Source organism: Pezoporus flaviventris, unplaced genomic scaffold (assembly GCF_033815535.1).
Source record: "Pezoporus flaviventris isolate CSIRO_AGI_PZ_B2104156 unplaced genomic scaffold, CSIRO_AGI_Pfla_v1 ptg000054l, whole genome shotgun sequence".
Classification (NCBI taxonomy): domain Eukaryota; kingdom Metazoa; phylum Chordata; class Aves; order Psittaciformes; family Psittacidae; genus Pezoporus; species Pezoporus flaviventris.
The window spans coordinates 135,096-147,613 of NW_026892602.1; the positions used below are offsets into that span (position 1 = coordinate 135,096).

Genomic DNA, 12,518 nt, shown 5'->3' on the forward strand with positions numbered 1-12,518 from the left:
TGCGCTAGGGCAAGGGACAGGGCATATGGGTGGCACAGAAGGGAGAGGGGGATTCATTCCTGTGCTCAGCATCAGCCCGGGGGTGATGAGACACTGTGTACTCCCCTGTCCAGGGTAGGTGCTCCAATCCTCCCTGGGGTTTGCAGTGTCTTTACAGCTCTGGCCACATCTGCTGCCTGCCTGGGAAGGTGTCTGCACACCCCACCTGCCCCACCGGCTCTGGGACACACTCACCTGCATCCAGCCACGGCTCATGGTCTGTCCTTGTGCCCTGGGAACATCCAGCTGGGATCGGCGCTATCCCAGGCCAGGGCTTGCATGGAAAAGAGCTCTAGGGCCAGCAGACGTCAACAGGGGAGGGGATGGGGTAACCTCCCCCAGCCTGGGCACTGGCATCTGTCCCAGCACACCCAGCCCCACTGCCACCCCAGCTCTGTGCCCCCAGCACTGCCCTGCAGTGCTCCACTGCACAAACACAGCTATCACAGCCCAAGCACCCCAGAGTGCTTTTGACAGCTTGTTCCCATGTCTGCACTTGCATGGGAAATGATAGGTGCCAGGTTTGGCCAGGTCCCCACAGCAGGGACTTTACCCTGCCCAGTTACAAGCCACGCAGCTCCTGGCTGCTATAAAGCTGGTGGCCTCAGTGGCACAGCCGAGTCCTCCCAGGATGGCGTTTCTGTGGGTAGTTGCCTGCCTGGCCCTTGCCAGCACGGTCTCAGGTAAGCGCTTTGACAGGTGTGGGGAGGACCGAGGCACCCCAGGGATGGTGACATAGAGCCACTTGCACCTGCACAGGCGGCCCCTATGTGTGAGCCCTGAGCTTTTGGGGTCACCCCTATGCCCATCTGCTTCTCCCACAGGCTGTGGGGAGCCCAGCATCAGCCCCTTGCTCCACCACACCGAGAGGATCATCAATGGGCAGAATGCAGTGCCTGGATCATGGCCCTGGCAGGTCTCCCTGCAGGTACTGCATTGACTCCTCCAGGCACCAAGAGGCCCTGTGACACCCTCTGCGTGTCCCCCACTTCAGGAGGGAACTCAGCCTGCCCAGCCCTAGCTCTTCCTCCTTCTTTCCTCCCCAGAACCGCTTCGGATCCCACTTCTGTGGTGGCTCCTTAATCAACGAGAACTGGGTTGTCACCGCTGCCCACTGCGAATTCAAGTGAGGAGCAATGTCCAGCAGCCCATGCTGGTGCCACGAGGGGCTTGGGTCGTGCTGGGCATCACTGAGTGGCAGTTGGGACAGCCCTTAAGGCCAGCACCCAAGGAACTGAGCAGCCAGGGGCTTCCCCCTAGACTGTCCCCACGGTGGCTTCCCTTGGGCACTCAGTGCAGCATGTTCCCAGCACTGCTCCCACCCCAGGTGCTGGCTGCCATGTGTCCCACTGACCCTCTTACCTCTCACAGGCCACTCTTCCATGTCGTCGTCCTCGGGGGATATGACCGCACCTCCAGGGCTGACTCTGTTCAAGTGAAGAATGTGGTCAGGGTGAGCTGGGCAGCCCTGGTGCTGGGATGGGGCTGCAGTTCTGCAAAATAGCTGCTCTTGGAGGGCAGGGATTAATCAGAATCCCAGACTGGTTTGGGTTGGAAGAGACCTTAAAGCCCATCCAGTTCCAACCTCCACCACGGGCAGGGACACCTTCCACTAGAGCAGGTTGCTTCAAGCCCCGTCCAAGCTGGCCTTGAACACTGCCAGGGATGGGGCAGCCACAGCTTCTCTGGGCAACCTGTGCCAGGGCCTCAGCACCCTCACAGGGAAGAACTTCTGCCTAAGATCTCATCTCAGTGTCCCCTCTGTCAGGTTAAAGCCATTCCCCCTTGTCCTCTCCCTACAGGCCCTTGTCCAAAGCCCCTCTCACATTCTGGTATTTTTTGGCAGGTCGTCACGAATCCCAACTGGAACCCGTACACCCTGAGCAATGACATCGCCCTGCTGAAGCTCGCCTCACCTGCCAAGCTGGGACCCCGTGTGTCCCCTGTCTGCCTGCCCCCCCCTGACCTGCATCTGCCCGACAACCTCCAGTGTGTCACCACCGGCTGGGGACGCACCAGTGTCAACTGTAAATAACTGCAGCTTTGGGGAGGGCCCTGCATGGTCTAAGTGTGCTTGGTGGCACCTTTGGGGGATGACACCTTGTCTGCACATGGGGTAGGGGAGCTGGGCAGTGTGTGACCCTGTCTTGTCACGTACAAGTGTGAATACGTGTGCGGTGGTGCAAGCACGGGTGTAGGTGTGTGTGCTCAGGACGTGGATGGGTGCAAACTGAGAATGGGCACAAGCCTGCCCTTGTTCAGGGCTGTCTGGCCAAGATGATCTCTCCTGGGGAATCGTGGAATCACAGATTGATTCGTGTTGGAAGAGACCTTAAAGCTCATGCAGTTCCAACCCTGTGCCATGGGCAGGAACACCTTCCACTAGACCAGGTTGCTCCAAGCCCCCTCCAACCTGGCCTTGAACACTGCCAGGGATGGGGCATTTTCTTGGGAAGAAGGAATATGTTGGCATGGACGGAAAGGCGCTTTGCATGGCAGCACCTGTGTGTTCAGGAGCTGCCCAGGGTGCCTTGTACACTCCCAAAGGCCCCAGAAGAGCTGCTGACACCAGGGTGTTTTATGGTGCTTCTTTCCCATAGCCTACGTGCTGGCAGAGAGCCTACAGCAGGTATCCCTGCCCTTGATCTCCTCCAGCGAGTGTGCAGAGTACTGGGGAAGCAAGATCACCAGCTCCATGGTCTGTGCTGGTGGCGTCGGTGCCTCATCCTGCCAGGTAAGGAGCTGCTCCTGCTGAGCACAGGGAGGCCAGAGGAAGAGGACACATGGGCTCCTCCTCCTCATCCTTGTATGGGCAGGGCCAGAGACATGGAGCTCCATGTCCAGGGGAGCAGGTGCCTGGGGCTGGCAAGGACCAGTTTGGAGCATGTGGTAGGACCACTAAGCTGGAGGTGTCTTCTCTGCAGGGTGACTCTGGTGGACCTCTGGTATACCAGGATGGGAGCCTCTGGACCTTAATTGGCATTGTCTCCTGGGGCAGCAGCAACTGCAATGTCAACACACCAGCTGCCTACACCCGTGTAAGCCACTTCCGAAACTGGATCAACAACGTTATTCAAGCTTAGAGCCGGTGGTGGATGGATCCCGTCACTGGTGGCTGCTCCCAGCACAGGGAGCTCAGCAGGGCTGGGAGCAAAGCAATCCGCTTTGGAATAAAGCGTCAGCATTCTCCAGCACTGCCTCTGGCTCCTTTCCTCTCATGATGCAGACCACAGGGAGCCTGGGATACCCTCTGCTCCTCTCCTGAAGCTCAACACTTCTCAGAGCTGGAGCTTGGTGACACCTGGGACCTGCTGGAAAGGGGGGAAGCCAGGACACGATGCCCAGGCAGAGGGGGAGCAGGGCTGGATGCAGCTCAAGGGCTGCTCATGGCAGCACCAGCCCAGAGACCACCCCAGCACTGAGGGTGGGTGAAGTGCCTGTGATGGTTCTTCACTGATCCAGGCGCAGGGTCTCCAGCACCACACAGTCCTACCAGGAAAGGGCCTGTGGAGCTACAGCTCCTCTTGCCACGGGAGGTGGGTGCTGGTGTGTGCACAAGGTCTTAAAAGTTCCCTGCTTGCTATTTAGACCCATAATTTACATGGGAACACACACCAAGGGAAACCTGGTTCCTGGCAGCTCAAAATAGAGCTGGTCCAGAAGAGCAGGATCAGACCGTCCCAGAGTGAGGCAGAGGGTGTTTTTTTAACAGTGATGTGAATGTGATATAAAACCTCTGCCAATGTCACCCCCCCCACACCCCTGCTGGGATGGGGTCCCTTGCTCCTGAGAACTCACCTTTCCAGGAGGGGATGGTTCAAAAGGGGTGTGCATTTTTCACTGGTGTGGCAGGTTTCCCTGTTGGTCCCCAGAAGCTGCTCAGGGTGGAATTGGAGAGATGACAAGTTGCTGGGGGTGACCCAGGGTATTCCACTGGCCCAGTTTGCCACCTTGCAAGCCAAAGAAGAGGGGAGGAATTGTCCCCAGGTGCCTGCTCAGCCTCCAAACCCTGCCTTCCAGCAAGAGGCTGAGCACCCGATTCCCCCAGAGCATCCCTGTAGACATCCCAGCCCCATACCAGGTCTCCCTTAGGCACCTTCTGAGGCTGCTGCAATTAAGACCCCAGCAAACTCTTTTATGGGCTCTCTGATACCTTCTTGCTGTGCAACGTACTAGAGGGCTGAGCAGTTCCTTCCTGCCTTTCCAGACCATCGTTCACAGCCCACAAAGTGGCTCCTTGCAGCAAATCAGCCCGTGGTAACCCATGGATACTTGAATCCTGTGTTCAGTTCTGGGCCTCTCAGTACAAGAGAGACATTGAGGTGCTGGAGCAGGTCCAGAGAAGGGCACCAGAGCTGGTGAAGGGCCTGGAGCACAGGTGTGATGGGGAATGGCTGAGGGACCTGGGGGGCGTTTAGTCTGGAGAAGAGAATGCTCAGGAAGACCTTATCGCTCTCTGCAACTGCCTGGCAGAAGGATGGAGCCAGGAGGTGGCTGGTCTCTGCTCCCAAGGAACAAGGGATAGGACAAGCCCCAAGCTGCACCAGGGGTGGTTTAGACTGGATGTTTGGAACAATTTCTTCCCCAGAAGGTGCTCAGGCATTGGAACAGGCTGCCCAGGGCAGTGGTGGAGTCACCATCCCTGGAAGTGTCCACACACCGTGTAGATGACGCCCTCAGTGACATGGTTCAGTGGTGGCCTTGGCAGTGCTGGGGAACAGTTGGACTTGATGATCTTAAAGGTCCTTTCCAACCTAGTTTCTGGTTCTAGGAGGCAGATGTAATGACAGCAGGGCGATGGGGTACACAGATACACTTCCATGTTTAGCAGACCGAGTACACAAAATAAATAATTCTGTACACACTAATTGTAACGTTACAGATTAATTACAAAGGTTCAGACTTCATCCTAACAAGACAGTTTTCAGGGTAAAGATTCAAAAGGCATGTCACAGAACTGGATGCTGCTCAAAACAGCCCTTTAAGGAGATGAACAGGATGCGACCAGAATTACTTCCAAATCATTTCAAGCCAGTACCGGAAATTCAGCAACCAAAAATAACAGTGAGTGCTGGCAGATCTCCAGCCTAACAGTGTCCTGGGAGGTGTCTTTCCGTAGTGAAAGGCAACAGGAAAACTCATGGCATCTGGGCATCCACACAGGAGTTCCTCATTCCCAACCCACCTGGCCAGGGCCACAGATCCCTTCCACATTCAGCAGACAAACACAGTACAACAGTCACATCACACACGAGGGACCCATGGAATCACCACACAGGGGAGCATAGTGGGAGAAGAAAGAGCTGCCCTCATGCAGGCAGAGCTCCCTCCCCTGAAGGGACACCAAGGGTGGAAGGTACCAAGCTCCATGATGCTTTTGCCACCATGCATCCTTCTGCTTCACATTTCTTTTTGTGGCAAATACACTGCACAGTAAAGCACAAGTGACCTGCAGGCACCTGCCTCTGGAGCACCCGGGAGCTGTGATCTTTGTCCAGGCTCAAACAGGACACTGAGCAGTCAAAAAAAGCACCAAAAACCTCCCCAGAGTGGTGTAGGCAACTTGGCATCTGGCACTAAGTGGCACAGGCACTTTGTGGTATTTTCCAGGATAAAGCCAAGCTGGTGAGAGGCCAGAACAGAATCACCCTTCCTGCAAGTCCCAGGGCTCCCGCTGCTGCCAGACAACAGGCTGCCAACTCCTCCAGAGGGTGTGATTCCCCCCCAAAAAAAGCCAATCTCTCTTTCATTTAGAAAACTGAATTAAGTCAAACATTTGAGATTTCAATTTAACCCACCTCAAACCCTCCAAATCTTTAGTATCATCACTTGAAATAAGAATATGGTCCCATGCAGTCTAATAAGAGGCTTATTAACAGCCACACACTAGTTGACCTGTGTTGTACAAGAACATCTTTTGCTAAGCCTGCGCTGTAGGGCCCCCAAAGAGAGCCTTCTCACACCTGCAGGACACTGTACAGCTGCTTTTATCTCACTCCAGGACTCACCATGGCTCCTGCAGAGCCAAATCCAGAGCTGCTGCCAAGTGGTCACATTGCCCATGCCTCCTATTCCAGCTTGTGCATTGCATCAAAGTTGACCTTATTAGTACTTCAGCCAAACATCCACATAGAAAAACAGGACTGAGAAACTGAGCAGTAAATTACCGAAGTAGAAAAGACTACAAGGAAAAAATAAACAAATTCCAAAGAAGTTAAGAGTTTGAGGGTTTATAATTTTCAACATAAATCTGTAACAGAGTCCCCACCCTGCAGCTGGTTTCCACAACACTACCAAAGCCAGGTCAGAGCCCTTGCACTCCAATCATGGCTATAAAGCCTTCACATCCAGTTGTGCATTTCCAAGAACAATGCAGTCCAGGGACTGGCAGGAGCCTCTGGATGCTCACAAGCTCAGTGTCAAATAGCACAGACTTCCCTTGGGTTGAAGAAACGGAGGTTTCTACCACCACTTGGTTGACATGTTAGGTTTTTAGAAGCCTGAGAAGGGTGAGAAGTAAATCAAACATGAACAAGTAACTGCTGTTTTAGTAAAATGCAAAGAAAAATACATGAATGTAAGGCTGCAGACCACCTAATGTTATTTCTGGAAGCCCTTTCCACATTCCTTTCCAATAACCCTTAAAAAAAAAGTATATAAAAAACATGCATCTGACAGGCCACATGCTTTGAAGCCATAAATTTCTCCCCCAAGAAAGCAGCCAAACTCCCAGGGCAAAACGATGGGGATGTCTTACACAGTACTGCTAAGTTCCAAAAGACAACCAACCGTCATTCCCTCTACTACTTACAACCGCATTCCCCTGAAATAGAATATGCTGGAAAGCAACACCCTGAGCTGCACCATAGTGTCTCATGATGGGAGAAAGTCCCAAACCTAGTGATTCCAGCCTTGGTATCTTTAGGTTTTTCTTTCTCTTAGTGTCCCTCAAGATGCCTCCCCAGGGCAGGGTGCTGGTGAGCATCTCCTTGAGACACCGGGGGATGATAAGCTCCAGTGGGTGCACATGCTCACCCCTGTGTTGTCTAATTGCTCTTCAGGATCACTGTATCACTTCAGGATAAAACTGTGCCATGCTGAGAAGGTTGCTGAACATAAGTACTGCAGGTGTGGTCCATGACCATCACTCAGCACACCAAACCCAGAGTTCTCTTTGTAAGAGCATGTCACCCAGGAACTGAGGAAGGAAACCAGGAGAGGGCTGTACATGGACACAATACAGTTTGCCACTAGGTGTCATTCCAGCTTCATTTTCATTGCATAAACAAAAGCAGTCAGGAGATCTGCACCCCAGCTAAGATGAAGCTTAGTTCCCCAGCTAAGGGGCTGGAACATCTGTTTGTTACCTGACTCCTCACAGCTAATTCAGCAGCAGAGGAAGTCTTCCCCAAAACCCTGCCAGTCAAATCAGAGCCACCATTAAGAGCCAAACAAGGAGATTTAAAAATTAACAGAAGAGCAGGAAAAAAAAAATCACATCAGATTTTAGCTTCTAAAATCCCCAAACAAGGCACTCCTGAAAAGCGTAAACTCCTGAGACTTGAGATAAGCCGAGCACTGAGATGCTCCTGTGGAATATATATGGAAAACAGATGACCAAGGTAATTCACAGTGAAGAGCTTCTTAGAAGAAGACTGAAGGCACTTGAACTATGGCTCAAAATCACAGCACTTTGCCTGTGTGCGCCTCCTCCGATCCAGCTGCAAATGTGCCACAACTGCACGGGTACAAGCACCAGAAAAATTGCCCTTAAGCTGGACAGCATTTGGACCACTCCAGCTTTGCAGATAGAGTGAAAACAGAAAGATCACCAAGGACTCCAAGGGTCAGTTGGATGGAGCTCTGCTAGTGCACCTCTGACCACACATGTCATTGTCTGGGTACAAGAGGTCCTGAAAATGCTGAATTTAGAAAAAGAAGAGGGATTGAGACAGGAGTGTTATAATAAAATGATCTAAGGAAAGCCCATACAGATTTTCCCTATGTTTATATTGATTTTTCCATGCAAATAAGAATACATTGCATTTGTCAAGAGAATTAGAGTTATCTTTATATAAAAGTCAAAGCCCCCTATGGGATAGACTTGGTCCTCTTTGGTGCAGTTCCCTAGCAGAGGCATGCCTGAGGACCACAAACATCTCCACATCTCAAGAAGATGGGTTGCAGCTCTCCAGTATTGCTCCTGTCAGTGAAGGATCCTCCCTTCTGCCAATTCACTTCCCAGTCCTAGACCATCATCACTTGATGACTTGACACTGTTAGGAAGCTACATAGCAATATCGTGCTTCCCAAAACATATTCCACCCCAAAATCACCTCCAGTGACATCACTGTGAACTCCTCCTTCCACCAACTGCTGAAAAGAGCAACAAAGCAAGAACTGACACAGATGAGATTCTTCTTCTGTTTGTGAAGGTGGAGAAACAAGCATGGTCAAAGCAGAACTCAACATCCTGACCTCATCTCCATCTTCATGGATCCCACCCCACAAGAGAACACATGAAGGAGCAGTATGGGCAGACACCTGTACAATGCCTGTGCATTTTGGTTAGCCTAATGGTTAAAGGGAAGGGTCTCAGGTTCTAGAGGTCTTGGCTCAGTTCATCACTTTGACCTCATACAGGCAAAACACCTCTTTTAAGGCTACACATGGTGTAAAATAATCTGGGGATGGCCTTGAGAGTACCCAGGAGGCAAAAGGGAGCACAGTGCCTGTGAGATGCTCCAAGACTCTTATAAGCTCAAAGCCCTCTGGGAGCATCCTGTCATCTCTTAACATACAGGGAAAGAAGAATTTTCCAGTTGCTACTTGTTGTAGCATGGTTGCTGCTTTTGGAGAGTCATCTTGAGGGGCACTGAATTGTTTATGAAACAAGACAAGGCAAGCTGCCTGTTTTGCCAGGTATCAGAAATCACATCCAGCTTACAGTTCATAATAATGACCAAGGAAAAACTATGCGAGAAGGTAAAAGAAGCTGAAGAATTTTTTTTTTTTTTGCAATCCACAGAGCTGAAAAACCTCCCCAATTTTAGGTAATTCTGTGGTATCTGCTAAAGCTGATGGAAGAAAGACCATGCATAGGATAGCTACTCAGAGAAAGGGCAGCCTGCAAAGGATGCACAGTTCTAAGAATAATACGCAAAACCATGCAAAGGATTTGGAATTCACCACTGCTACACACACCTCCTGTTCTCAGGTGTCCTCTGCTGTATTCCCCATCACCTAGGCTCACAGGCTGCGCTCACAGTGGTTATAGCCCATCTTAGCACAGCAAACTCAATTTTCCCCCACTGAGGTTGAGCTGCTTTTGAAGCTCCCTGTGAGCAACCACTTAAAACCTTGCTGACAGTAAAATGTGGTGGCACAGACATCAGTCTTGGGTGGAGAGGCCATGCTCACCAGCCCTTGAGCTTGCATAGCCTGTATCTCCAGCTCAGAGCCAAGCAAGCACTTCCAAGTGCACAGCATAAAGCAAACTGTAGGGTTTCATATGAAAAGTTTCCAAGCCAACATTCTCCTTCACTGCATGTCTTGTATCTGCTACCACAAGAGGCCAAATCTACCCTGACACTGTGCCATCAGCCCCAATGTACTGCTCTAACTAGTTGGGGAGGTATCTCAGCAGGCTTGCACAAAGCTCAGCTCTAAAGCTCCCACCTCCCCTGCAAGGTCCTTCACAAGAGGCCCCCACAGCGGACACACAGCCCAAGAAAACTGAAAGGCAGCTTTTTTCCTGTTGAATTTAAGTCACCCCCCAGCAGATCTAAAGTGTTAACATAGTATCTCCAGGGTATTGTCACTGCTGACACTCCAGGACTGGGCCTCCAATACTCAAACCCCTACCCTGATGCTATGGAGCCATCTATGGCTATCCCAACATCTCCCACCACCACTTCACTGTCCCAGAGGAGGGACAGCAGTACCAGGGCAAAGTAGGCATGCAAGCAGGGGAGCCTTGTAAAACCTGCAGAGAGCAAGACCTGGAACCACTAAAGCTTTGGTGAAGTGACACAGTTGGTAATGCTGGTGTTAGGGGCAAAAAACACATGTGACAGGGGCAGGTCACGGCAAGAACAAACCCTGCCTGGGAGGCACTGTTCTTGATGCAAATATGGGAGGGCTAATTCAAGAGAGACAGCAAGGAACCCCCCAAAATCCTGCCTTGCCAAAGACATCTCTCTGTGTACCATTAAGTTCCTGCAGGACAATGATCATCTTCCCACCCTTCCACCAGTAGCACCCCTTGTCCAGATCCAAGGAGCCAGACTCTAAGCTCCGAGCTCACAGCATTTCAGCCTTGTTCCCAAATTGCACAGCAGTTCTGGTGCAGCTCCAGTAATCCCTCAATGCTGTGAGTGGATGGCAGCCCTTGGAGAAACCTCACAGCTTCCCAGACATCCCAGAAAACTGGCATCACTTCAGCGAGGAGTTGGTGTGCAGCACACTAGTGAATCAGAGCTATCCTACTTCTGATGCTATGATTCGTAACAGCCTCACTACCAAGGCACCACAGATCCAACTAAACCTGCTCCAACTCTGTGTATGTATCATTTTCAAACCAGATACACACCCACACGTGTCTGTGCACACACTTAAGGTGTGTGTGCATCCACTTAAAAGTGATTCCTTCCTTTTTTATATGCGAGAGAAACTTAATGCTCTGGAATTAATAAATAACTATGAACAACCAAGCTCCTGGACTACAGAATGAGCTTTTCTCCCTATGTGGCTCCTTAATTTGTGTATTACTTGAGACTCTTGAGTTGTGCTCTGATCCACAAGGGCTCCCCCGTTTCAGACACGAGACCCCTGTGGCACAGCTTGCAGGGTAATAGCCATGACGAGGTTCCTCATGGTAAGGACACCTCCTCATGGCGGGGGACACCTGGAGGGAGAGAAGAAGGAACCTAGATGTTCCTCATTGAGTGTGTGGATGCTGCACACCTACACTGCAGAGAAGACATGTGTGAAGATGCCTGGCAGGTCCCAGCCCAGTGCTCAGCCAGTGTACTGCTGCTGGTAGCGCAGGTTGAGCTCACGCAGCTCCCGCTCCCGAACCCGCCGTGACTTGTTGGATTTGGTGGAGCGGCTGGAGCGGGTGGACTGGGCGGACTTGGTGCTCTGGCAGCGGGAAGACGCCCTCTTGAGAAGGTTCTGCGAGATGGAACGGTGTAGGTTCTTCATGGAGGAAGAGGCTGCCATGCTGACCACCCATGGGTGCTTCAGTGCCTGAAGGGCTGTCATCCTGTCACTGGGGTCCACCGTGAGTAGACGATCAATGAAATCCTTGGCCAGGTTGGAAACACTGGGCCAGGGCTGAAACACAAAAGAGATTATTACAATGAAACATCCCGGCATAGCTTTGCTGATTAATTAATTCTTCCCATGCCCAAAAGGTGCTTTTGCTGTCTTTTATTCTCAAATCTTCCAAGTTGTGACCAACACTATCTGTCCAAGGAGAATCCCAAACTGGTTTGGGTTGGAAGAGACCTTAAAGCCCATCCAGTTCCAACCCCCACCACAGGCAGGGACACCTTCCACTAGACCAGGTTGCTCCAAGCCCTGTCCAGCCTGGCCTTGAACACTGCCAGGGATGGGGCAGCCACAGCTTCTCTGGGCAACCAGTGCCAGGGCCTCAGTACCCTCACAGGAAAGAACTTCTTCCTTATACCTAACGTGAACTTTCCCTGTTTTAAGTTTTAACCCATCATCCCTTGTCCTGTCACTACAGTCCCTGACAAGAAGTCACATGAATGATTTCAGGATGAGAAGAATGAGTTGTGTCTTCAGAATGAGACACACTATCTTCAAGAGACTGTTAGGGGGAGAGGCTGAGTTAGGGGGAATGTCTACATGTGCATAGGTGGAGCATGGATGCCTCCAGCAGCTGGGTTTGGGCACTCAGATTACCCTGGATCTCAGAGGTCTTCCCAGGTGCCTCAAGCCTACATACACCTACACATGGATGTGCACAGACACACACGCAGTCTTGGTCAACCCCAGACTCAAACACCTCTCCAGCAGTAACTTCTAGCCAAGTAACCACCTGCTAGGATAAAAAGGTTGCAGGAAGTGCTTCTTTTAAAGCAATGACTAAATCAGCCTGGCATGCTCAGCTAAAATGGGATGTAACTATGCAAGAGAAGAGAGTGAAGATGATATGAACTGATGATATGAACTGAAAGAAAATCCTGGTATATGAATAAAAACCTATAAATGTTCCTTGAATGCATTCAGGGTAGAGATGGAAATACTTCGAGCCAGGGTGCTCAGGAGAGGAAGCACAGCCTTCTACGGATCAGACACCAGTTCTGCACTGTGAAACCACATCCAAAATCCACTTCCCTCTCCCTGTCAAGAATAAAATCAGCTAACGCAAAGATTTCTTAAAATTCTAGCTTTTCTGTCTACTGCTTTCACATATAGTTTGTCATGACCAGCCTTAAATCAGTTTTTTT

At 51.2% G+C, this 12,518-nt stretch overlaps 2 protein-coding genes across 2 annotated transcripts in view; one reads left to right on the forward strand and one right to left on the reverse strand.

The window, feature by feature from the left end:
- Positions 1 to 120: 120 nt before the first annotated feature.
- On the forward strand, positions 121 to 3,706 carry CTRL (chymotrypsin like). The gene is made up of 7 exons (XM_061468904.1): positions 121 to 722; positions 864 to 967; positions 1,086 to 1,165; positions 1,411 to 1,492; positions 1,886 to 2,066; positions 2,640 to 2,773; positions 2,964 to 3,706. The coding sequence occupies exons 1-7, from the start codon at positions 671 to 673 to the stop codon at positions 3,120 to 3,122; spliced, it is 792 nt and encodes a 263-aa protein (XP_061324888.1). The 5' UTR covers positions 121 to 670; the 3' UTR covers positions 3,123 to 3,706.
- Positions 3,707 to 7,824: 4,118 nt separating this feature from the next.
- The window catches only part of PSKH1 (protein serine kinase H1), a 32,637-nt gene continuing 27,943 nt past the window's right edge, over positions 7,825 to 12,518 (reverse strand). Inside the window, exon 2 of the mRNA XM_061468894.1 lies at positions 7,825 to 11,376. Coding sequence (XP_061324878.1) covers positions 11,059 to 11,376 — 318 coding nt within the window. The 3' untranslated portion in view covers positions 7,825 to 11,058. The remainder of the gene's footprint in view (positions 11,377 to 12,518) is intronic.